The sequence below is a fragment of the Pecten maximus genome, chromosome 18, assembly GCF_902652985.1.
Source record: "Pecten maximus chromosome 18, xPecMax1.1, whole genome shotgun sequence".
NCBI lineage: Eukaryota > Metazoa > Mollusca > Bivalvia > Pectinida > Pectinidae > Pecten > Pecten maximus.
Genome location: NC_047032.1, coordinates 20761731 through 20789584, shown reverse-complemented (window position 1 = coordinate 20789584; position 27854 = coordinate 20761731). Strand labels below are relative to the sequence as shown.

General features: G+C 35.9%; 1 protein-coding gene and 1 long non-coding RNA gene across 2 annotated transcripts; both read left to right on the top strand.

The window, feature by feature from the left end:
• The first annotated feature begins 162 nt into the window (after positions 1–162).
• On the top strand, positions 163–27284 carry LOC117316122 (WD repeat-containing protein 48-like). The gene is made up of 19 exons (XM_033870623.1): positions 163–228; positions 2305–2445; positions 2735–2810; positions 3295–3377; positions 3858–3987; positions 4712–4902; positions 6239–6343; positions 6665–6784; positions 7954–8022; positions 9402–9492; positions 11758–11855; positions 12899–13006; positions 14042–14141; positions 14593–14664; positions 17184–17262; positions 20304–20418; positions 20978–21054; positions 21968–22166; positions 22651–27284. The coding sequence occupies exons 1-19, from the start codon at positions 178–180 to the stop codon at positions 22747–22749; spliced, it is 2004 nt and encodes a 667-aa protein (XP_033726514.1). The 5' UTR covers positions 163–177; the 3' UTR covers positions 22750–27284.
• Positions 15737–16300, top strand: LOC117316123. The gene is made up of 3 exons (XR_004529823.1): positions 15737–15890; positions 15943–16071; positions 16124–16300. It is a non-coding gene; the product is annotated as an uncharacterized LOC117316123 (long non-coding RNA).
• Positions 27285–27854: the final 570 nt, after the last annotated feature.

The window sequence follows — 27854 nt, the reverse complement described above, 5'->3', positions numbered from 1 at the left end:
TTAATTCCATCTTTACGTGCAAACCTATATAATGACATTTGAAACATTATTTCATCTAATTTTTACATTGCTTAAGATTAAATTCTGGTACAAAAAAATAATATTGCTCTCATCGAAATATTATTTTGTAGAATCTAATGACACAAAAACTGATGACGTCACATCAAAATACACAACATGGCCTCACACCACCGATCCTCCGGTGGACAGGGGAAGAAAAAAGTTCAGGTATATTGCATATATAATTTATGACGCCAATAATTCTTATATGAGCAATACTGTTAAAGTGCTTATTGCCTTAAAATGACATTATTTGTTACAATTCATGTTCTAATGACTGAGAAATGACCTGGTCGGATGCTGTCTTCGAGTGGAAGTCTAGGATTATAAGGACGACGAGCATTACATTTTAAGAGTTCATTCGTTGTTTCACTGCTTTAGTGTTATTTTGTAAGGTATTTGCCAGGTTGTTGAGATTATGTCATATTTTAATGTGTACTTAAATGCGTAAGAAGCTGTAGTAAACTAGTAGAGACATTTAAATCCAATATCTCTTCCCTTCCAAAAAAATAATAGAACTCTTATCTCCTTGCCATGCAGATAACAAAGTTCCGAATTGTATTGACACGACTCTCGGTATGTTGAGATAGGTCTATCATCTGGCAGAAGTAGAAAAAGTACATTGCCCTATCTAGTGTTGACCGGTTAACTGAGGATTAAAGCCATATACTACCAAATAACCTAAAATTCTAGTTAACCCACATATTAATGGTAATCTCAGATGCTCATTCACGCTCTCCTAACATTAAAATGACCATTGGACTGGATGCTTGACCTGGGGAATCGTTGCGACATCAGTGTATAAAATAACTTGCCGAGAACGAGGCTACAACAACGTTCACACTTACTCCAGCAATGTTAGAGGTTTTACACGGCGAGATACTTTTGACAGGTGTCGCAATCGGCAAAATCATATCCGATAAAAAAAGGCCGACCAGCAGCCTCTTATGTTATAGGAGTACGTTCACACTGACTACACATAAACTACACACATGACCGTTGTTTACATATCGAGTATAAGTGAACTTGCCTATTGATGCTTTCAATTTGAACATATTAGCAAAATATTCTCGTAATAACTGATCAATATAAACAAACATACAACTAAATACTTATTTTAAAATATAGAAATGTCAATACAACAGACCGTCGATAAAAATCAGATCGGTTAAAGTTGACAATGTTTGAGGAATACGAAAAAAGTCTAACCAGCAATCCAATAGATGTCCAGCAAAATTGGAATTCAAGTCTATTCCCTGATAACTGATCAATATAAGCAAACATACAACGAAATACTTGTTTTAAAATATAGCAATATCAATACAACAGACCGTTGATAAAAATCAGATCGGTTAAAGTTGACAATATATGCGGAATACGAAAAAAGCTAACCAGCAATCCAATAGATGCCAGGCAAAATTGGAATTCAAGTCTATTCCCTTTTCTTCACTTGCTTAGTTCCAACGAATCAATTCTTTTCCTAAGGAAGTCCTGAGGTTTTGCTGCTTCCAGTCCCTTTTACATTTTTTTTTGGCAGAATCTGTCATTGTTGTTGTTGACTGATAACCCGCCTGTTGCATTGTGGGACTAATTTGGAAACAGACCCCGTTATTATTTTTGAGAATTTTCCCTATACATTCATAAATAAACATTTTTGTTGATTGAAAAAGGTTTGCTTTAGTTAATATTGTTTAACGTCATATCAACTGCTATGATAATTTTAGTATGGCCTCCCCTGTGTCCAAGAGGCATATATGTTAAGTGTCACTGTGTTTGGGAGGCTGCATGCAGTATGTTTGTTTTTGCCTCCTTGTGATAGCAAGGAACTGGCAGCACTTGGCAGGAAACCCGGTATATGATCAGCAAATAAATCCCATAAACACTTGAACTCTACAGAATAGGTGGGCTGGGTCTCCCCATACTTCCTCCATAGAATTCTCTGATGACACATAAGATAATAGACAACTGTATTAATGCTATGATCTTATAGTGTTACCATTGCAATACCTGATACAGCATCGTTAACTGTAATAACATATTCAATCGATCATAATAATCAGACAGTAATTAAGATGTAATTAAGATTTGGAGGAATGATTAGTCATGAATTCTGAAGCAGTTTTAATTTCTAACACTTGTACAGTTATGAAGATTATCATTGATAAGTCTTTAGCTGATATGTTGTTCTAACTTGTGAACTCCATGTTTCTTGACTAGTGAAGAAACATTTTAATTTGTGTGCAGGTGTCTTTTGTAATTCGAGATGAGGTGGAACGTCATCACAGGTCAGGGGTCAATGCCCTGCAGTTTGACCCCATATTTAACAGACTTTACACTGCTGGGCGTGATTCCATTATCAGGATATGGAACACACGTGCAAATAAGGTATTTTTCCAAATTTTTTCAGTCTGCATTGACGTAAACTTTATATCTATATGTTCACAACAACTTTCTAGCTGTGACATCAATATAATGGAAACGACACAAATATTAACCATGTTATGCAGAACATGTGAGTCAGTGTCTTTTGTTGAACTAACATAATCTTATTATATAAATAGAGTGCAGTTTTATAACTTATTTAGTTTTTAAAAAATCATATAAGTTGTATCTCAAACCCTACTTTAATGCATATTTTTATGATGCTTGATAAGAATATCATTTAAAATTGTAGGACCCCTATGTTTTGTCTATGGAACATCACACAGACTGGGTCAATGACATTGTGCTGTGTTGTGGAGGACGAACATGTAAGTTTGATAAACATAATTCACTTCATTTCGTATCAAATCTTTGATAAGGTGTTAACCTTATGTATGCAGCTATACTTCTCTTTATTTCCTTTAGAGCTATATATATATATGCTTGTGTCATTGTTGTTTTAAATTGAGAACCAAGTACAATTCACCAATTTTCTTCCCAAAATGAGACAAAAAGGCCCCATATCCAAAACCAGCTAGAGAAATTCCTGTAATTACAAAGTAGTCAACGAGTAGTCTACGTGTTCTGTATCAGCACATAAAGACCCTGTTGGCCTTGGTACACTAGTACAGCTTATAAACCATCTTGTCTAGAAACCTCATTACCTGTTACTGTATACACATTGATTATTAAAATTGTTAAAAATCATAAAACAAAACTGCATGGAATCCACAGCTGACAGTAAATTTGTTTCCCCTTTTGAAATGTAACTTATTTTGAATTATTACCTGCAATTTATAAATATATTTCCAGTGATTTCTGCATCCAGTGACACAACAGTCAAAGTTTGGAATGCCCACAAAGGTTTCTGTATGTCAACTCTAAGGACACACAAGGTACATATATGTCAGTCAATTTATATCATCTGTTTAATTAGATGTCTGCATATTTATGATACTCTCAAAGTAATACTTTGTCTATTTCCAGTCACAGAATTTTCATAAATTGCGATAAAAGTTTTGTTTTAAACAAAATTGCGATTTGAATTCTACCCAGTATGTGTGTAATGAAAATAAATATAGATATTCCAGTTATTATTAATAATTTCTCTTGAAAGTAGAATATTGTGATAAGCGGAATGTCATTTACATATTAATGGTGAAGGTTGTATATTCTCGTAAATAGCACAGAAAAACCATTTACTGTTTGTTTCTTTGAAGAATAATTAGGTAAGGGTAAATATAAACAAAAAATGTATTTAAAAAAGTTAAATTGCGTAAGTATGTTTGAGGTGAAATGAATTGTTTTTCTGAAGAATCTAAGCGTGGCCCAGTTTCAGTTATTGTATATATGTTGTATGTCTTGTTATCATACAGGATTATGTGAAAGCTCTGGCATATGCCAAGGAGAAAGAGCAAGTGGCATCGGCTGGACTTGATCGGTCAATTTTTCTCTGGGACGTCAATACCCTCACAGCGTTGACCGCTAGTAACAACACTGTAACAAGTAGGTACAACACGGTCTCTGTGGTATATTCACATGAAAATTACTCATTAAAAACCATCGGTAGATATTTTTATTATGATAGAAAGACAATTGATACAAAATTGGTTAAATGTCAATAAATTAAATGATGCTAAAATTGAAAAGCATTTATTCAGTTAAAAGAATGTTATATTTTCTTATATCAAATAACTTGTGTGTTATACTGTGTCATATGGTTGTCACGGTATTGTGATGTCAAAAATGCCCATTATTTATGATGTCACATATTGTCTCTGAAGAAAAACAAACATTCTGCATTTAAAACTTGCCTGTCTTACATAGGAACAGATTGGAAAGTTTGTTAAAACTATGTTCTCATAAAAACGAGCTCTCTGATTAACAGAATGTTACAAGCATTGCTATTCATTATGAAATTTATTAAACACATTTGATATTTTAAATCAATTCCATGTTATGTAGCCACTCCTATACTGTAAGATAATCTTTATCTCACACATTCAAACAAAAAAAAATCCTTTATAGCTTTTTTGTGAATCATCAACTTACAGGCAAATGTTTAATCAATATTATATAGACGATTCTGTTCAGTGTACATGTATTATAAGTGGTTTTATCATTTTCATGATTAGTTCAGATCATTGTTTGTGGAAGAAGAGCAAATTAGATTGCTTGTGATGTTTTCTTACTATTGACTGTAGTTATGAAGGTTTCATTTTCATTTCAGCATCTAGTTTAAATGGGAACAAGGACTCAATATACAGTTTGGCAATGAATCCACCAGGAACTGTCATTGTGTCAGGGTCGACAGAGAAGGTGCTTCGTGTTTGGGATCCCCGGACCTGTCAGAAATTAATGAAATTGAAAGGTCATACGGACAATGTCAAGGCTCTGGTGTTAAACAGGGATGGCACTCAGGTTTGTTTCTATGTTAAATTCATCACTGAGTTTAATGTTCTGTACCAGTGATAACTATTCATTAGGACTATAATTGATATGAATATGATTTTTTGTCTACTTAGATTATCAATGGCAATTAAAAAGTGAACAAATCATACTTCATTGAATAACATTTATTTCAACATGTTATACTCTGTCTTTTCGTAATGCAGGGTTATCTGCTCTTGTGAGCAGGTATTAATTATTACATCATTAGTTAGAGTGAGGAAATCACTATACATGTATATGTTAATAAGCGTGCAGGGCGTTGGCAATTGACAGTGGGGGTGCCCTTATTAAGATACATTATTCTGAAGTTTTATTTAGCAGAATACCCAATGCTGTGGAAACAGTAAAATATTCAGTCATAAAAATAATATTCCAGATGAAGATATCTATTCATTATCATATATTAAGCTTAAACACCACTTGATTATTCCTGTAAACTTGTAAACCATGCCAGCTGTTCTTTAGAAAGGAAAACATGTGTTCCACCATTTATATTCAAATTTAATTCTATTGTGTTCTATTTATAGACACAGGTGATTTCCCAGATCATATCAGACATCATTTTCATTGACCTAATAATTTATTTACAATGTCTTTTTCTAGCTTTCTGTTCTGAACAACATTTAGTTAACAACATGAATTATTTAAGTCTTTTACTTTATCTTTAAATAAAGATGGTAAGTTATATATATATAATTTGTATGTGTGTTTAGTTTCGGGTGCACTTTGCACTCTCATCTGTATTAATTGACAAAATGTAACAAAAACTTCTGTTCCAGCGGTTTGATTTGATGAAGAAAATTGAACACAAAATAGCAAAACATTTCACATGGATTATTACTTTTGAACACCATTTTGACACTCTGTCAAAGATTTTTTTTCTTTGAAAAAAGGTAGGGGGGCCCTTATTAGGGCAGGCACCCTAATACAAGTGTTAGGTCATATACGGTATGTTTTTTCCCCACAAATTCATGACGTTACTTTCACAAACAAATAATTGATTTTCTATCGTTTGTTTGCAGAATGCAGCATTCTGATTGGTTGAGTTTTCTTTTTATGCCTCTATGAGAGAAAAAATGTAAATGACGCTTAAAAAACGTGATGTCACAATACGATCATTGATGTTGTGTATTGATTCCTTCAAAAGAATCCCTTATCAAATAAGAATTTTTTTACATAAAGCATGTTTTAAATTTGAAATAGTTTCAAAAATCAATTATTAGCTTTGATGTCAATATATCTTAATTTCATAGGGGTATAAAAAAATTGTTTTGTAAGAATCCACTAAGCTTTGTTTTGATTTTAGTGTCTGTCTGGTAGCTCTGATGGAACAATTCGTCTCTGGTCCCTTGGACAACAGCGGTGTGTGGCGACTTTCAGAGTTCATGATGAGGGTGTGTGGGCTTTACAGGTAGGAGAACTTGGAGGATTTGATAGAGTGTGCAAAATAATTACTGAATAAGAGATTTAGCAATGAAAACCTTAAATGTTAATTTGTGTGTTGTTTTGGTGGCACGGGGTTGCAATTTTCTAAAATTTCTTCCGAATTTTTTTTTCAAAAACTAAATTTATTGGTTATCTAGAAATGACATGAAATTACTTGGAATAGATGTGGAAATGAGAGATGTGAAATAGCCTTACAATATGTGTTTAAGCCCTAAAATCAAACCAGTAAAGTTCAGTACCAAATATGAAAGTTCATATTGCATTTATTTGATATATTGTATTTCAGACAAATGAGAACTTCTCAGTGGTATATTCTGCGGGTCGAGATAGACGAGTTTGGGCTACAGATGTACGAAACCCAGATTATAGAGGCCTTGTTTGTGAAGAAACTGCCCCTATATTAAAGGTAAGAAATGAAGAAAAGTTGATATACTGAATTCAGTATACATGTATTTGCATACTTGCCAACTTTCCCGATTCAGTCAGACATTTCCCGATTTCAGACTCCCTGCCCCGTCTCCCGATCGTATAGGTAAAACATAGGGTATTCTCCCGATTTTGGAGAATATGTCTTGATAACCCCGTATGGAGCCGCTAATTATCTTGTTAGTTTCACTTAGGCCTATGGCAGGTAGTGCTTGTTAGCTTGGTGAAAGGCATTTGTGTGGGGCATCGGTCAGTTACTGACCTGCTTACAGAAATTGATTTTCGATCTCTGTTACATTAGCGCCAACGTAGGGACTGGGAATCATCCTTAGAGTTACTCTCGGTAACATCACACTTTAATACTGGAAAGGCTAGGACAAGATCTTATGTATGTAATAAAAAATATGTAACCCTGGAAGAAAATATGCAAAATATACCTTGTCTAGACATGATTCAACTGGTTGAGTGTAAGATGAGTAAAACAGAGGTCCGAGGTTTGATCACTAGTAGAGGCATTGAATTATATATCGTCTATAATGACCATCAAACACTTGATGATGTCTTTACATAGTACTTTCATAGTTGTTATGTAACAATCAAGATGAACGGTGAGATGTCACCAGTCTATAATTTCACCGTACACTGGGATAGTGACATTGCTGGGATAGTGACATTGCCGGGATAGTGACATTGCCAGGGATAGTGACATTGCAGGGATAGTGACATTGCCGGGATAGTGACATTGCCGGGATAGTGACATTGCCGGGATAGTGACATTGCAGGGATAGTGACATTGCTGGGATAGTGACATTGCCGGGATAGTGACATTGCCGGGATAGTGACATTGCCGGGATAGTGACATTGCCGGGATAGTGACATTGCTGGGATAGTGACATTGCTGGGTAGTGACATTGCCGGGATAGTGACATTGCTGGGATAGTGACATTGCCGGGATAGTGACATTGCCGGGATAGTGACATTGCCGGGATAGTGACATTGCTGGGATAGTGACATTGCCGGGATAGTGACATTGCTATAAGTAAAGCATGGTCTATAGAAACCTTAAACCTACTAGGATATTTCCTGATCTTTCAATCGTTTCTGCCATTTTTGTTTGGGTCCATATAACATGTTGTTTTTCTGTTACAGCTTGAGTTAACACATACCGATCAGCCAGCTCTGTGGATAGCCACGACAGATTCCTGTATTAAATGTTGGGTAAGGATATTGCTGTTATTAAAAACATATATTCAATGATGAAATTTATTTGATGACCTGTGTGAGACCTGTCTATCTGGCACATCAAAGGTCACTCTGTGGTTTTTCACTGAAGAGTAAGTGTGTACGTGCTATAATCCAGGACAAGAGGTTATGGATAGGTTACACTATCATTTAAAGAGGGATTATTAGGGAAATTATTAGACAGAAATTAAAACAAATTAATCTACATTCTCTTACTCCTCTCCCACAATACAACTTAGTGCAATCAAATTTAATGTTTGTTGCCAAATTTTAAATATTTAACACCGCGATGAATTAGCACATCAGTTCTGTAATTCTCACCACTTATAGATACTGCCTTAAGACCAATAACATACTGCCCACAACAAAGTTAGAGGGTGACCTGGAATCAGTTTGTCTGCACACTGAACTTGTACACCTATGTTTACTGTTTTGATCTGCAGTTGTGTCCAATTTTGTCCTGATCAACAAGTGTACAGGTTTGGTTTGAGTGGGAATCAGGTTGGATTGGGAGTGGGGTTATTAGTTAGCCATCCTAAATAATGTATACCTGATAATTTTTGCCACCATTTAATTTTAATTTTTAATTTAGACACAATTCCACCCGTGATCCTTAAATTTTTTAAATAGTCCTGTAATTTTTCACGAATTTCAGGGGTGTAATTATGGTATTATCCTCTTTTTCTCTTTTCCTCACCACTATTAAAAACTGTTTAGTAAATCTCATTGTTTGCCTTTTGATAAGCCGTTTTTTTCTGTGTTAATTAAAATATTTCATTTCTACAGGTACGTTGTTTTAGGGAGGAACTTTAAAATGGACATCTTGTAACTCCGATGTCTAGTTAAAATCTAGTTAAAATCTAGTTAAAATTCATGCCATTCATGTACAAGAGAACAAGAGAAAACACTGGTCAATGATTAATCAGGGCATAGTGAAATTACAATTCCTTGTGTTTGCTTGAAATCACCCAATGACCCATGTATATACCCAATACTATTTGAATCAAAAGAGGCTAAAAATTGATCACAGGTAAACATTCTTTATTTCACACCTGATTACATTCACTGCTCTACTTATGTATTGAAAAGACATTTGGGGAACTCTGTAAATCCTGAGTGTTCCGAGTGCATCTGTATCCAGAATTCTGAATGGAATATTGGTTCTACAAACAGGAAAAAGGACATTTCTTCAAATCAATTTAGGGTGACTTTAAAACGAGGCGAATATGTTCTGTGCTGCTCAAGGCAAAAAAGTCTGGGGTATACAGTATTTCACATGTGTAAAGCTTGAGCATTCACAGCAATAATAGATAATAAAAAATGGTGTTATAAATCTGCTTATTGATCCATTGTAGCCACTACAGAAAATCAGCACCAGACTATCAGGCGGGTACGACAACGAGGGCCTCACGCCTATGTATACACAGCCAGATTTCACGATTAAAGGTAATATATCTTGTCTGTTACCATAGACAGCGTAGTCCTCTAAAACTGACCATAACCATAGGCTAGCAAATTCTGACCAGTCATCTATTTATGGTCAGCTATCTACTGCTCTCCAAATCTGTGATTTTACATCCAAATGAAAAAAAAAACTAAAAAATTAAGAATCTTCCCTCCTGGGTTGAGCTCCCCCTGTGTCCCCTCATCTGTCAGCTTCAGTAAAAGGTAAAATCATATAAAACATCATGCCAGTAATTAGTTCAGGAATTTTAATGTAAGGAAACCTTTCTCAAATTTACTTGATATAAACATTTCTGCAACCTGATATTTGAGTGCTCAGCTAAGATGTACATACAGAAGACTCACAACTTAACACTGTTGTTCGAAAGTTGAAGGTTGGTAAGATGAGATTTTTATATCATGATAAACAGTAACTATATATGATGTAGATGGAAAATTCTTATGGTTATGTGTTGGTTAATTTTTGCTGCAATAGAGGTGTGTATCGTTTCATGTAGTTTTCAAAGTCATGGGATCTACGATATTTATTTGAAAAATGTACTGTTCAGTTTTCAAGGAAATGACTTTCAGGTTTCATAAATGGATTTAGAAATACCTCACATTGGTTTGATAACACTGTTATAATTGTAAATAAAGAGATCTCTAAGATTGTTTTCCACCAACTTATTATTACATACCAACTTTCAACATGAATTTTTTCAATATTCAATATAAAAGAAAGTCTTATATGTTTTTTCATAATATATTATGTAGTTATTTTAATTAAAACAGGCAACATTTTTAGGTCACCTGAGACGAAGTCTCAAGTGACCTATTCTAATCGCCTTTTGTCCGTCGTCGTCCGTCGTGCGTCGTGCGGCGTGCGGCGTGCGGCGTGCGTCCGTAAACTTTTTACATTTTCGACTTCTTCTCCAAAACCACTTAACAAAATTCAATGAAATTTGGCAGAAAGTTTCTATGGCTGAAGGTCAACCAAAATTGTGAATTATATGGTCCCCACCCCCCAGGGGCCTGAGGGGTGGGGCCAAAAAGGGTCAAATTGACTAAAACTTCAAAAATCTTCTTCTCTACTCTCAGATGAGGTAGAATCAAATACTCTTCATAGATGGAAGGGTCTTAAGGTGCTTTACCAAAATTGTGAATTTCATGACCCTGGGGTCTCACGTTTGCCCCTGGGGAGGGGGTAAACTTTACTATAGTTTATATAGGGAAATCACATTTTTGACTATTATTTGTTGGAATTTGTATTGGAATTCATTCTAACTTGTATCAAATTATCAGCATGGGATGACAGTTTGATGTTATGTACATGTTGGCCCTAATTGACCCCCAGGAGCTGGGAGGCGGGGCCAAAAAGGGTCAAATTGACTAAAATTTCAAAAATCTTCTTCTCTACTCTCAGATGAGGTAGAATCAAATACTCTTCATAGATGGAAGGGTCTTAAGGTGCTTTACCAAAATTGTGAATTTCATGACCCTGGGGTCTCACGTTTGCCCCTGGGGAGGGGGTAAACTTTACTATAGTTTATATAGGGAAATCACATTTTTGACTATTATTTGTTTGATTTCTATTGGAATTCATTCTAACTTGGTTCAAATTATCAGCATGGGATGGCAGTTTGATGGTATGTACATGTTGGCCCTGGTTGACCCCCAGGGGCTTGTGGGTGGGGCCAAAAAGGGTCAAATTGACTGAAATTTCAAAAATCTTCTTCTCTACTCTCAGATATGGTAGAATCAAATACTCTTTATAGATGGAAGGGTCTTAAGGTGCTTTACCAAAATTGTGAATTTCATGACCCTGGGGTCTCACGTTTGCCCCTGGGGAGGGGGTAAACTTTACTATAGTTTATATAGGGAAATCACATTTTTGACTATTATTTGTTTGATTTCTATTGGAATTCATTCTAACTTGATTCAAATTATCAGCATTTAATTACAGTTTGATGTTATGTACATGTTGGCCCTGGTTGACCCCCAGGGGCTGGTGGGCGGGGCCAAAAAGGGTCAAATTGACTGAAATTTCCAAAATCTTCTTAGCAACTATTTGTTAGAATCAAATACTCTTCATAGACTGACCCCATTAGGACTGATGGGTGGGGCCAAAAAGGGTCAATTTAGTTGGCCGAAATATTTCAAATCTCAGGTGACCGTTAAGGCCCTTTGGGCCTCTTGTTTTGAGGAAATATAGATCCTAATAAATATGTATTTAAGAAACTAAATAATGATGTCTTTCTTGACCGACAGGGGGACCAAGCATACGGCAATATTTTGTTTTAAATGACAAGCGCCACATATTGACCAAAGATACAGAAAATAATGTGGCTCTCTGGGATGTATTAACGGTAAGATTGATATTTATTGCTCACCTGGCTCTATGGTCATGAAACAAGTCTAAAATTGCCTTAAATTTTCACTTACTAGCCAATCACAGATAACAGCGTAAGAAGTTACACATGATTTGAAAAAGCTTAAGTCTAATATTATTTTATGATCCAGACATCTTCATACCTATCAATGTTGGAAAAATTCTTTCAAATACAATTCAAAAGTGTAATACTTAGTTTGTCTTCATCACTTGTGATGCTACAAATCTAATCTGCAGGTATTGTTGTCATAATAGCATAGAAGGAAATAATTGTCTGTTAACTCATCTAGTTTTAACAGTTCATAGTATTTTATGGAATTTAATTTTGCCTCTAGATTGTAGAGTTTGGCAAAAATTACAATTTATCTCTGGGAATGGGTCATAGACAGGGTGAAATCAAACCCTGTCAACCTCAGATTTTCTTCAGTGTTTCACCCCTCCAAATTGGATCACCTTATTCAAACGTCAGTTCACACCAGGGAAAGGTTGTGATGATCTAAACCAGACATGGTCAAATAAGTAAGTGAAGGCATTAAAAATGTATGTTATACCGGTACCCCACAATTTGTGTTGATGCTCTATTAGACTTCATTAATTCTCAATGCTGTGGTAAAGAAAAAGGGTTAAGTTTGATTTTGAAGTAATTACAAGTGGCACAGGAACCAATACATGGTTCGTCGCTCCCTACCTTTGGTGGTTTGTGTTTCATGGGAAACTGAGAACTGGCTGGTCAGTGCTGTCATTGTTGTGTCCTTTGGACAAGGCTCTGGAGGCATGTGATGGGCCGCCCGTATGTTGTTCAGTGAGGTAGCCACCAACTACTACTATGAAGGAGACTCCACCTCAAAATGACTCTGGATATTCAAAATAAACCCAGTAAACAAATTATGACCTGTGTATCCAGGAAAGCTTACCAAGTGAAGCTTTTTTAAAAAGCTTAACTTTCCTTGAATTTGCGTCACTGATACGTGTTAACAACTGAGATGTGGACTACATAGACTACTGGTATTGCTGTTGTAGGCACGAAAAACAGAAGAACTTGGAAAAGTGGATTTTGAGGAAGAAATAAAGAAAAGATTCAAAACAGTGTTTGTTCCCAACTGGTTTTCTGTTGATTTAAAGACTGGGGTATGTATACCACACCTGTTCTGGCCAGCAATACAGCTTGTATTTATACTTCCTGATAAACATAGTACATACCTTAGTCTTTGTATGTCGTCTACACAAAACATATGTCTGTATACCATCTACCCTATATATGTCTGTATACCATCTACCCTATATATATATGTCTGTATACCATCTACCCTATACACATGTCTGTATACCATCTACCCTATATATGTCTGTATACCATCTACCCTATATATGTCTGTATACCATCTACCCTATACACATGTCTGTATACCATCTACCCTATACACATGTCTGTATACCATCTACCCTATACACATGTCTGTATACCATCTACCCTATATATATGTCTGTATACCATCTACCCTATATATATGTCTGTATACCATCTACCCTATATATATGTCTGTATACCATCTACCCTATATATATGTCTGTATACCATCTACCCTATATATATGTCTGTATACCATCTACCCTATATATATGTCTGTATACCATCTACCCTATATATATGTCTGTATACCATCTACCCTATATATATGTCTGTATACCATCTACCCTTTATATGTCTGTATACCATCTACCCTTTATATGTCTGTATACCATCTACCCTATATATATGACTGTATACCATCTACCCTATACACATGTCTGTATACCATCTACCCTATATATATGTCTGTATACCATCTACCCTATACACATGTCTGTATACCATCTACCCTATATATATGTCTGTATACCATCTACCCTATATATGTCTGTATACCATCTACCCTTTATATGTCTGTATACCATCTACCCTATATATATGACTGTATACCATCTACCCTATACATATGTCTAAGTTTAAAAATTAAAGAAAAAACCTGCTTAGTTATTTGGTGAATCCTTTATGATTTTGAATTCAAAGTGTTACTTTACTGGTACAATATATCAGCAGTTTATTAAGTCTTTGGTTTTAATGTAAACACCACTACTGCTCTGAATAAGTGTTTTAACAGGGTCTCCAATCCTCTTTTGTAGTTGCTCACCATACATTTAGATGAATCAGACTGCTTCGCTGCTTGGATGTCTTCGAGGGAGTTAGGGGCAGGCCTGACCCCCGAAGGAACAGATCCAAAATGTAGGTACCAGGTATACATTTGTACGATTTGGGTTAGACTGACATGTTAGGGGCTCAGTAAACTTTCTTGTCTTTATCCTAGGCAGCCAGGGTTCGATTTCCCAATTGGGAAAATGTGTGGGGGCATCTGCTTGACCACATGGGTTTTCTCTAGTTTGGCACCCCTTGCTTCCACCTGGGCCGGGCAACAAGTGTGATTAATATAAGTTGATATAACTTGTTTCGCAATTGTTGTAAAATAGATAAAGTTTATATCATATCATTGTAAACTCTCAAACTATTGGTATCCTGTGATAAGTTTTAGGGATGAGCGTTAATTGAATGCAATAAAAAATCGTATAGATCTGAATTGGAAAATATGTAACTAAAAAAATTTTCCTTATACGATTGCAAGCTTAAGCTTGACTATATATTGTCTGGAGTTTACATGTTCTGTTGGTATTTGTTTCAGTAAATATTGGCCAGGAACTCCTACAGGCACTGTTAGAACATTGGCCAAAGACACATGTTTATGAAAACCAGGGTAAGTGTTGTTGACTGTTTATTATATCACTGGCATCAATGGAGACCAACTGAGCCTACACAGTACACAGGGGTTTGTTGTCTGGCATTAACATTTAACAACATCTTCTTATAACATAGAGGCTACAAATCTTGATAATTAGCCTGTAGTTATGCTGGGATAACAGGCTGTCAGGTTTGTTAAAATCTTCTTTGGACAGAAGTTTTTGCCAAATACTACTACTTTACTCTCTCAGCCAGGTCTCTCTCAGCCAGGACTTCCTGAACATGAAAAGTACCAATCTGTAAGGTCAAGGTCGTTATGCATTCCATTTCTAGTTCATATGAAAAGTTTCTCCAGAATAACACCTATTACTTCCTCAACAAATCCTGATGGATCATGGTCTAGATGACTTACCTGAGGGTTTGGATTCATATCTGAGGATTTTCCTGGAGTTATGTCCCTTCTATGATATCCTAATTTAGCTCATATAAAAATTACAAACTTCTTTTTTTATTTGTATGATGATTTGTAATCTGATATCTTGATGTTCATTGTTCAAACCTGTGATCACATGAAAGACTCCTATTTCAGCAGTATGGAGTCAGAATCATGGACACATATAATTACTGTTACAAAAGAGAAGAATATTAATTTGATTTCATGATGATAATTCAAATTCTAGCTGCCAACTCTTTTCAAAAGTGACGGTGAACAGGTATCACTCTCAGGCGAGATTTAGGGATTTAAACGCATTTACCCCCTAAAAATCCCATTCACATTCCCCGAAGGAATGTGCTCTATTGAAGAAATCCCATCTGCTTTCAAAAATTCTGAAATTGCCCTTAGCATTAATTATCCAGAATTATCACTGAAAATTCAGTATTTGTGTTGATAAATAGTGTTGATAAAAAGTAAACAACAGTAAAAATATCTTGTAAAGTGCACTATTATAACTTGCAAAATTACTCTAATGCCCTTCACATTACATAATACATTAATACATTTCATTTCAAGCGTTAGATGATGAAATGTAGATTATGTCTGTGTATGAAGTGTAATTGTATTTATTCTTATTTATGTTGATGATTGAAGACAGAATTCCATTAGTATCACAGTATCTCAGTCCGTAAGTTACATATTTTTGTCCCCTGACAAAAGGTATAAACGGTCAGTAAGTTATTTTTTTGTCCCCTGACAGAAGGTATGAACGGTCAGTAAGTTATTTTTTTGTCCCCTGACAGAAGGTATGAACGGTCACTGCGGTCAGTAAGTTATTTTTTTGTCCCCTGACAGAAGGTATGAACGGTCAGTAAGTTATTTTTTTGTCCCCTGACAGAAGGTATGAACGGTCAGTAAGTTATTTTTTTGTCCCCTGACAGAAGGTATGAACGGTCAGTAAGTTATTTTTTTGTCCCCTGACAGAAGGTATGAACGGTCACTGCGGTCAGTAAGTTATTTTTTTGTCCCCTGACAGAAGGTATGAACGGTCAGTAAGTTATTTTTTTGTCCCCTGACAGAAGGTATGAACGGTCAGTAAGTTATTTTTTTGTCCCCTGACAGAAGGTATGAACGGTCAGTAAGTTATTTTTTTGTCCCCTGACAGAAGGTATGAACGGTCAGTAAGTTATTTTTTTGTCCCCTGACAGAAGGTATGAACGGTCAGTAAATTATTTTTTTGTCCCCTGACAGAAGGTATGAACGGTCACTGCGGTCAGTAAGTTATTTTTTTGTCCCCTGACAGAAGGTATGAACGGTCAGTAAGTTATTTTTTTGTCCCCTGACAGAAGGTATGAACGGTCAGTAAGTTATTTTTTGTCCCCTGACAGAAGGTATGAATGGTCAGTAAGTTATTTGTTTGTCCCCTGACAGAAGGTATGAACGGTCAGTAAGTTATTTTTTTGTCCCCTGACAGAAGGTATGAACGGTCAGTAAGTTATTTTTTTGTCCCCTGACAGAAGGTATGAACGGTCAGTAAGTTATTTTTTTGTCCCCTGACAGAAGGTATGAACGGTCACTGCGGTCAGTAAGTTATTTTTTTGTCCTCTGACAGAAGGTATGAACGGTCAGTAAGTTATTTTTTTGTCCCCTGACAGAAGGTATGAACGGTCAGTAAGTTATTTTTTTGTCCCCTGACAGAAGGTATGAACGGTCAGTAAATTATTTTTTTGTCCCCTGACAGAAGGTATGAACGGTCACTGCGGTCAGTAAGTTATTTTTTTGTCCCCTGACAGAAGGTATGAACGGTCAGTAAGTTATTTTTTTGTCCCCTGACAGAAGGTATGAACGGTCAGTAAGTTATTTTTTTGTCCCCTGACAGAAGGTATGAACGGTCAGTAAGTTATTTTTTTGTCCCCTGACAGAAGGTATGAACGGTCAGTAAGTTATTTTTTGTCCCCTGACAGAAGGTATGAACGGTCAGTAAGTTATTTTTTTGTCCCCTGACAGAAGGTATGAACGGTCAGTAAGTTATTTTTTTGTCCCCTGACAGAAGGTATGAACGGTCAGTAATTATAAGTTATTTTTTTGTCCCCTGACAGAAGGTATGAATGGTATTATGGAGAAGAGCCAGTCTACACCATTGTTCCAGGTTCCTGGTCATACTCCTGTCATATTCTGGTAAGTTTCAGAAATAATTTTGCATATCGAATGGAATTATGCTTTTTAGTGGGTACTTCGTGGATAATTCATATAACACTAAGGGGAAAAAGGCCATGTCAGGAGCTGGTCAGTAACTATCTGGCTATATTTACATTTGATCTGTATTTTTCCATTGGTACAATACTAAGAAGCAGTTTGCCACCATACGCCTATAACACCCAGTGCCTCAGACTATTAACTGGGTCATATATCATTAAAATAAGGCAGTATTTTTAGCTCACCTGGCCCGAAGGGCCGGTGAGCTTATGCCATGGTGCAGCGTCCGTCGTCCGGCGTCCGGCGTCCGTCAACTTTTTCTTTAAATTGCTACTAGTCCTAAAGTACTGAATGGATTTTCACCAAATTTGGTCAGGAACATCCTTGGGGGAAGGGGAACAGAGTTTGTATACAGTTTTACTCTGAACCCCCAGGGGCCTGAGGGGCGGGGCCAAATAGGGGAAATAGGGTTAATCCTTTAAATCGCTACTAGTCATAAAGTTATGAATGAATTTGAACCAAATTTGGTCAGGTACATCCTTGGCAGAAGGTGAACAGAGTTTGTATAAATTTTTACTCTGAACCCCCAGGGGCCTGAGGGGCGGGGCCAAATAGGGAAAATAGGGTTACTCCTTTAAATTGCTACTAGTCATAAAGTTATGAATGAATTTGAACCAAATTTGGTCAGTAACATCCTTGGGGGAAGGGGAACAGAGTTTGTATAAATGTTTACTCTGAACCCCCAGGGGCCTGAGGGGCGGGGACAAATAGGGAAAATAGGGTTACTCCTTTAAATCGCTACTAGTCATAAAGTTATGAATGAATTTGAACCAAATTTGGTCAGTAACATCCTTGGGACAAGAGGAACAGAGTTTGTATAAATGTTTACTCTGAACCCCTAGGGACCTGAGGGGCGGGGCCAAATAGGGAAAATAGGGTTACTCCTTTAAATCGCTACTAGTCATAAAGTTATGAATGAATTTGAACCAAATTTGGTCAGGAACATCCTTTGCAGAAGGGGAACAGTGTTTGTATAAATTCTAACTCTGAACCCCTAGGGACCTGAGGGGCGGGGCCAAATAGGGGAAATAGGGTAACTCCTTTAAATCGCTACTAGTCATAAAGTTAGTAATGAATTTGAACCAAATTTGGTCAGGAACATTCTTGGCAGAAGGTGAACAGAGTTTGTATAAATTTTTACTCTGAACCCCCAGGGGCCTGAGGGGCGGGGCCAAATAGGGGAAATAGGGTTACTCCTTTAAATCGCTACTAGTCATAAAGTTATGAATGAATTTGAACCAAATTTGGTCAGGAACATCCTTGGCAGAAGGGGAACAGAGTTTGTATAATTTTTTACTCTGAACCCCTAGGGGCCTGAGGGGCGGGGCCAAATAGGGGAAATAGGGTAACTCCTTTAAATCGCTACTAGTCATAAAGTTAGTAATGAATTTGAACCAAATTTGGTCAGGAACATTCTTGGCAGAAGGTGAACAGAGTTTGTATAAATTTTACTCTGAACCCCCAGGGGCCTGAGGGGCGGGGCCAAATAGGGGAAATAGGGGTTAATCCTTTAAATCGCTATTAATTATTAAGTTACGAATGGATTTTAACTAAATTTTATCAGGAACATCGAGAGAGGAAGGGGGGAAAGAGTTTGTGTAAACATTGAGGGGCCTGAGGGGCGGGGCCAAATAGGGGAAATAGAGATTAGTCTTTAAATTGCTATTTGCCATAAAGTTTTAAATGGATTTTAACCAAATTTGGTCAAGAGCATCCTTAGGAGAAGGGGAACCGAGTTTGGATACATTTTTACTCTGTACCCTCAGGGGCCTGATGGGCGGGGCCAAATAGGGAAATAGGGGTTTATCCTTTAAATCGCTATTATTCATAAAGTTATGAATGGATTTGAACCAAATTTGGTCTGGAATATTCTTAGGGGAAGGGGGAAAGAGAGTTTATATAAATATTGACTCTGACCCCCAAGGGGCCTGAAGGGAGGGGCCAAATAGGGGAAATAGAGATTTGAGTTTTAAATGGATTTGAACCCAATTTGGTCAGAAACATCCGTGGTGATGGGGGAACAGATTTTGCATAAATGGTTACTGTGACCCTCAATCCCATAACTATGTATAGTAACGCTGGGCATTAAGGGATAAACACAATTCTTATGTAAACATAGGCCAAAGGGTTTTCCCCACCCTAAGGGACTTAGTTTCTTTAAACACCATTATGTTGTAAAAATAATCCATATGGTCTTTCAGAGAGTACATTTTTGTATAATGTATTAACAAATTGAACATGAACATTATTTTGACATTTGGTCAAATCCAACCAGGTGAGCGATACAAGCCCCATGGGCCTCTTGTTTTTGTTGGTTCAGTTTTCACAATTGACGAAAATGGTAAGCCATTGTCATGAAGTCATGAACTGTGGTTTTATTGTTGTTATAGTCACTATGGCAGCAAGACGATGGGTAAATGTTCCCATGCTGCATTTGCCCACCATACATTTTGCTGTCATATTGACTATAACAGCATGGAAACCACTGTTCATTATTTAAATCTACCATGGATAGCTGCTTCATCATGAGGCCATGATAGAGATATAGGAGTCAAACAGTAACTATTTGTTACTAAAGTGGAAGAAAGCCAGATAGTTACTCCTGTCATGGCCTCACAATGTAGCAACTTTGCTACATCATCAGGGCTAATACCCTGTGATAAGCAATTTATTCCCAAAAATACCCAATAATTTCTAATTTGTATAATAACTAAACTGTGGAAAGTAAATAAACTTAAGTCAATGAACTTGACTTTAAATGAAACTTATTACATATTATGACAGAAAACTTGTTCAATACCTGAACATTTTTAAAGGATATTAAACAAATGAGCCGAAATCTTGCATTTTAACTTACTTTGTTGTAAGCATATATCGAGTCTGATTGGTTTAGGAAAGTTCAACCGTATCCCTATTTATATTGACCATTTATATTTTATTAATAATGGTATGTTGTGTTTTAGTGAGATTGGAGGTAGGACATTGTTCCGACTGCTGTGTCGAGACGCTGCAGGGGAGACAGAACAGATGCTACTGAACGAAACTGTGCCATCATGGGTGGTTGATGTTATTGTACATGTAAGCTTACTTACTTATGAAGTGTTTTATACTATATTTCTGTATATTAAATAGGAACTATTGAAGTGTTTTATACTATATTTTTGTATATTAAATAGGAACTATTGAAGTGTTTTATACTATATTTTTGTATATTAAATAGGAACTATTGAAGTGTTTTATACTATATTTTTGTATATTAAATAGGAACTATTGAAGTGTTTTATACTATTTTTTTGTATATAAATAGGAACTATTGAAGTGTTTTATACTATTTTTTTGTATATAAATAGGAACTATTGAAGTGTTTTATACTATATTTTTGTATATAAATAGGAACTATTGAAGTGTTTTATACTATATTTTTGTATATTAAATAGGAACTATTTAAGTGTTTTATACTATCTTTCTGTTTATTAAATAGGAACTATTTACTCTCACCTGGCATGGTTGAGGAATATTTTGAACTGTAAAGTCATATGTGAATGAAGCCATATTTCGGCAGCACTTTAAATTTTAGCATTAGAAGAGGTGACTGGGCCCACAAATACAATTACAATTCATTGGATTTTTTTTCCAGAGAAATGCACCGAAATCAAACAAAATTCCATTCTTCTTACAACCACACCCAAGTACAGGGATCAAAACGATTAAGAAGTAAGTACTCATTTGTGTGTTAACAAGGGACTTAGTGGGCTGTACAACAACAATACAATACAATTATCTCATTTAAACACCAATACAAGCCCTTTAGGCTTCTGGAGGAAAATGCCAGTTCCAACATGAACCAAACTTTTTTTTGTAAAGAATTGAGGAATTCCTTTTATCAATCATTAAATATGATGTAATTATGTCTTGCCTTCGAGAAAAAAAAAGGAAACAGTTCTGCCTCTTCATAATACAATCTTGTCCAGGCCGTAACTTTTGAACCATTGAAGATATCTTTATGAGTCTTGCGACATTATGTATCACCCAGAGGCTGTGAGTATAGTGCACTTATATCAGGTTACTGTGACCTTGAATTATTTCTCAACTATTACAGTTGGACATAAAGCTATTGGATTATAAAATACTTTTGGAAGTATATTTAGCTCAGGACTCTAAAGGAAATTTATGTAGCTTTTGGTATATATATATATAAAAGTTAAAAGATTGGAAAACACGATAAATATTACTATGTGTATATATAGAAAAAAAACTGACAAATGACAAAGTCCATGTTAAGCATTAGCGCTTTTAGTTTATTTTCAGGTGCTCAATTAGTCAGTAAGCATTATTGATATGTAAACTTTAATTCCTGAGAATATTACAAAGAACCACAGAGGCTTGGCCGCTTTCTAGCCCATGGTCCATATATATGTATGTGTATTCTTCCCTGTGGGAAGAGGATTTAAAATTAGATTCAATCTTTAAATACAATGTCAACTGTTTAAGTCAGAATTACCTCCCCTTTCTATGAGTAGACTAATTGGATAATCACAAGTAAAAGGTATGTTGTTGAAGGACAAACTCACAAACTCATCACAGTGAATGTTACAGAAATACTTATGGTTACCGTTTGTTTCCTCAGAGATCGACTATCAGCCAGTGATATGATCCAAGTGAGAAAAGTAATTGAGCATGTGTATGAAAAAGTGTTGGGTCAAGGTTCAGAAAATGGGTCTCAAACCAATAGTACTGGTGGGGAGCGAGCAGAGCCAGTTGAAAAGGAGGAGCCTGATCTATCATCTGTGGCAGAGGAGAAAGTCGAGCTCATATGCAACGAACAGGTATACAAATTTCCATAGTCTGGGTCTGTAGTCAGATTGAACAGGTAAAACAGGAGTTCTATAAACCCATTCCCCTGGTCACCAGTAAGGTTGAATAATGTTAAACTGTGTTGTAAGATAAAGCATCAAATCCAGGAATTACTTGTTGTTTGGATATCTGGTCACATCAAATTACTCTTTTTATTGTGACAACAAAAATCAAAGAACATCATGATTATGTACAATCAGTCTGTCTGTCAATTTGTAATTACAATTGTTAAAGCGTTCTGCTGTAAGCAGTGACCCAGATATTGGTTGAACTGTTTGAGATTTGGTAATGATAAATTCAGCACGTTGGAACCATTTGACAAAAATAAGAAGAAAAAAAGCAGTTTAGTTTTGCTTTCTTTTTGCTATTATGGTGATTTTTTTTCTTATAAAACAACTATACCTCAATAAAAGCATTATGAAATCTAAAAATCCTTTCCTTTCTTATGATTTTCAGATTCTTGATTCTAACATGGACTTACGAACTGTGAAGCATTTCTATTGGAAACAAACAGGAGATCTGACTTTACATTATCGCCCCGTACAGAAGGTATGACACAGGTTGTCGGGGACCCTTGCTGGGTAGTCAGGATGGCTCTATGATAGCTGTGTTGGAAACAGGACAACGTGATGTGTGTGTGTGAGAGACACACCATGTCCACAAAGTAGAGCATTTACGATGTACAGATTTCACGAAAGAGAACGGTTCAACATGTAAAATTGGAACCAGATCAGAATGTAGTGAAAGATAGACAGATCTGTCTGAAATTTATTAATAGGTTGCAGATTGGAATAATCTACCTTATGTACAGGGTTACATTACATCATAATACTACTACCAATACTTTCGGAAATTATTGAAGAAACCAGTAGATGGATTACACACTGTCATTAGCTACTATATATACCGAGGTAAAATTAATGGATTTGACAATATGTATTTTAACTGTGATGTTCTGATATTGTTGCTCTCAAATGTTAGTGCATTACCATATTTTTAGCTGACCATTATCAGATGATTCAAATCACCCTACATCTGTGGTCCGCCATCCATCTGTAAACAATCATTGTTATCTCTTACTATTATTTATATTATTATATTTCTCAAACTTCATATGTAGGTTTCCCTTGGTCCCTAGTTGTGCCTATTTTATATTGAGTCTGATCTGTAGGTTTCCCTTGGTCCCTTGTTTGAGTTTGAGCAAGAAAACAAAATGGCCGACAGGCAGCCATCTTGAATTTTGACAGTTGAAATTTGTAATTGATATATTTTAGAAAATTCTTTGTACATGTAGATTCGTTCTTAGACTTTATATTTTGGTACCCCATGTTATCAAATGATTAAAAGGAAGAGGAGGGAAAGAAAGGAAAAGAAGAGAAAAGTTCAGTCTTTCAATGGACTGATAAAGATTATTAAATGGTGAGGGTCAAGATCCTATTGGATCTCATTGCAGAATACAGCAATGATGAATAAGTACTCCCACATTATTTGCTATATGACTGGTTCATATACAGTGTAATTTAGTGCAATCATAATTGAATTAAGTGTAAAGAGTGCTGAGAATCAGATAACAGCTATAATGTGTACATTATACATGTATTTGTAGCTGATGTTTTCCTTTTCTTTTTTTTCCTTTTTTTTTATTACTCCAGTCACTGATAGAGATTTATGTTTTATCAGAAAGCTATTTTTTTTCTCTAAGTGTATTACATAAGAAATCCCTCAAAAGAAAGAGTAAGTTGGCAGTGTTTAGTCCGAGTGTTATATTTATAAAATAGTATGAGAAAATCAAGACTACTGTAAATCACTTGTACTTTGCATGGGATTTATTTTCGCGTTTATATTTGAAGAAATTCAATTGTGATTATTCTTATGAAAATGTCACTTGTATGATGGCCAATTCCAGTCGCCATTACACGAGTCTTCCAGAGTCAATGACCCTAATAGCTCATCATTCATGAATTTTTAAAGACATTTCTAGATCAGTGTTCCCAAAATTTTGTAATCGCGAATATGTCTGAAGATGAAAGTGCACAAAATGTAAATTATTCACGAAATCTAAGTGATTTACAGTAAGTTACTGAACTCTCACAGTCATTTGTTGTGTATAACTGAGATATTGATTTGTTATGTGTCTAGGGAGATACATACTGTAAATATGGACATTTTTACGAGGGGGAAATTTACGCTAAGTACACAGAGTCCTTTTGATAGCGAAATTCCCCCCCCCCCCCCCACGCATATTATTTTGATATCAAGTTGCATAATCTCGAACTACAAACGAAAAGAAAGGATCGATCGCAAAAATTACCCCAACGCGTATAGTTTACATATTGAAATCGCGAAATTAACCCCCCGCGAAAATAACCACGTTTACAGTAACATATATATATATGTATATGTATCTACTAATATCATCTGATGAATGAGGGTCAAGGAGTGAGAGAGAAGTTTTACACCAAAGTATGTCTCACATAGTTTGGGTTTTACTTTTTGAGATTGTGAACAAAATTATACTAATGAGTTTTTACATCATTTTTATAGCATTGTTATAATGTACCAGGGCACAAAATAAAATCAAAACAAAATAACATTAAAAATTTCCTCTTTTAATGCCTTCTGAAATTAACAGACTATGTCAGCAATAAGAACACGGAGGGAACAGGGTTTGGACTTACGTAGTTTACTTTATACGGTACCTCATTAGTACCGACATTTTTTGTTTGTATTTTGCCTTGTTTAATTGATTTTAAATTAGCATTACAGTTTTGTTTTATTGTTGGTATTCCCTGTTATTTTATATACATTGTAATTCGGTAAAGGTTTATTCTAGTATTTGCTCAATTTCTTTTGTATTTGTGATCTTCCTGGTAAACAATGGCAATTTGAAGGGGAGACAACATGAACATTTCTCCATGTTGTTGACAGTGTTCAGGAAATAAGAGTCGAGCAGTAGTTGTCAAGAAATGATTTATATTTCATTTGCAATCTCAAAAATTGTGACACAAACTTGAATGTGAATAACATACAGTCGACTGTATTTTGTCAGATTATGATATAGAGGTCAAAGGGAATTATCACAAGATTAATTGAATCTTCCACTATCTTGAGGGTGTGACTAACATAATTGTACATGGGTCTGTCCCATCTATGGAACAGCCCCATGCTTTTCTCACATACTTAAAAACGGCAACAAATGTGAAGTGTTGTGAAACTTATTCATTGTGCCATCACAAATGTTCGAGGAAATGTGTTAAGAAATTGAGGACATGATGCGTCTTGGTTATGCGACATAAAATGATAACGCCACACTCTATTGTAAGCAGCATGTGTCATAGAACGTGCCAGCTGTCTTTCCCTAAACATTGTAAGATTAATAGAATCTAACATGGGTCTGTTCCGTGGACATGGATATCTCAACCCGAGTGTAAGGGTTTGGCCGGTCGGAACAGACCCATGATTGATTATTTTTAAGTTTTGAAAGTTTTTCATCGCGCCATCTTCAATGCTCCTTGGAATATATGCGTCAGAATTAATGAAGTCATCATTTACGTTACTCTATGTAAAATGATGACGTTACGTTATTGTGAGCAGCGTCATATAGCTTGTGCCAGCTGTCTTTACCCACCCTGTGTAAGATCGATTTATCTTTTCCCTGGCAACCGATGGATAACCCTGTGAAGTATGTGAGAAATCTTTTTTTCACATACTTCACATGGTTATCCGGCGGTTGCTGGGGAAAAGATAAATCATTCTCATACAGGGGGGTAAAAACAGCACGCTCTATATGACATTCACAATAACATAACGTCATCATTTTACGTTGAGTAACCATGTCGTAAATAATGACGTCATCAATTAGGCGCACATTCCAAGGAGCATTGTAGATGGTGCGATAAAAAACTTTCATCAATCAAAACTAACATTTGCTTGCAAGTATGTGAAAAAAAAATCAAACATGGGTCTATTTACTCCTATAACATAAGAGGCCGCTGGTTGGCTCTTTTTCTATCGGATATGATTTTGCTGACTGCGACAGGTTACACAGCACCTGTCAAAAGTATCTCGCTGTGTAAAACCTCTAACATTGTTGGAGTAGGGTCTATTATGCGAACAAGGATATCTCAACCCTCGTGTAAGAGTTTGGCTGGCCAGCACTCGGCAAGTCTCATGCTGACTGGTCAAACTCTTACACTCGGGTTGAGATATCCCTGTCCACATGTTAGATTTTATTAGTCCTATCCCTTGTAACCACGAGATCACCATGTGAAGTATATTAGAACAAAGAATCTCGACCCCAAGGTAAGATAGTTGATTGGACACGAATTTCACACTTGGAGAATTAGTTCGAGACTTCTATGTCACATCCTCATGGTATAAAAGGTAATATTTCTCATGACCTTAATGTGATTTTCCTACCAAGTCTTCACTGAGGCTCCTTGTTTATAAAGAGAAGCACATGGTGTGTTACTCCTAAAGGTAGTCCTTGCCCCATCTTAAAGCATTTACACTACATAGCAGTAGCATTTGTCAAAATAGGTTTCATAAAATTCATACTTATTTGATTAATGTGAAACTTTCAGGCCCTCATTTAGACATATAATAGAAATGTGTCGCTGTGCCAACCAAACATTGTTTGAAATGTGGAGGAATTATGTAGAAAATTAATATATTGACTTTTCGTCATTTGTCTATTGTGATACTTACATACTTCCAGTTCAGAAGGTAAGTGCATGCATTGTTGATGGAGAAATTTTGTACAGTTTAATTGAGAGAAAGAAATCTGGTACAGTTTAATTGGGAGAAAGTGATTTAGATGGTGAGAGACAAATCTGTCGATGGATGGAGAGTTGTATAACATCTGGGTACTGTTAACATGTTTCTCTTTTGTACAAACAACAATTCTCACAACAACAATGTATTTTTTGTTACATTTTTCCTCTTAATTTGTCTGCCTGAAAATGCATTATTTTATTTCTATGTTAACCAATCCCTGTTGTGTCTTATTGATCTGTCAGGTATGACAGCGGTTGGGACCAAAACAAGATTAAATATTTCCACAATGTCGAGTGTTGTGTAACCTAGCAAAATTTAGTGTTAGTTCTGTTTTTCCCATTGTTTATGAGTCCAGTTGTGTTCACATTTTTTAGGTCACCTGAGACAAAGTCTCTAGTGACCTATTCTAATAGCCTTTTGTCTGTCGTGGTAAGGGTGGGATGGGGTGGGGCCCAAAACGGTCAAATTGTCTGAAATTTCAAAAAATTTCTACTGAATACCCAAATAAGAATAGGATATTCTTCATTGATGGAAGAGTCTTTAAAAGGTGCTTTAAATTGTGAATTTCATGACCCTAGGTTCTCATGTTTGCCCCTGGGGAGGGAGTGAACTACTTTATATAGGGAAATCCCATTTTTGACTGTCATTTGTTTGATTTCTATTGGAATTCATTCTAACTTGGTTTACTTTATCAGCATGAGATGATAGTTTGATGGTATGCACATTTTGGCCCTGACTGACCCCTAGGGGCTGATGGGCAGAACCAGAAAGGGTCAAATTAAGTGAAATATTTCAAAACTCAGGTGACCGTTAAGGCCCCATGGGCCTCTTGTTTCTTTCTTTCAGTTTTCATTTTACTATGCATTAATTATATCAAGTTTTAA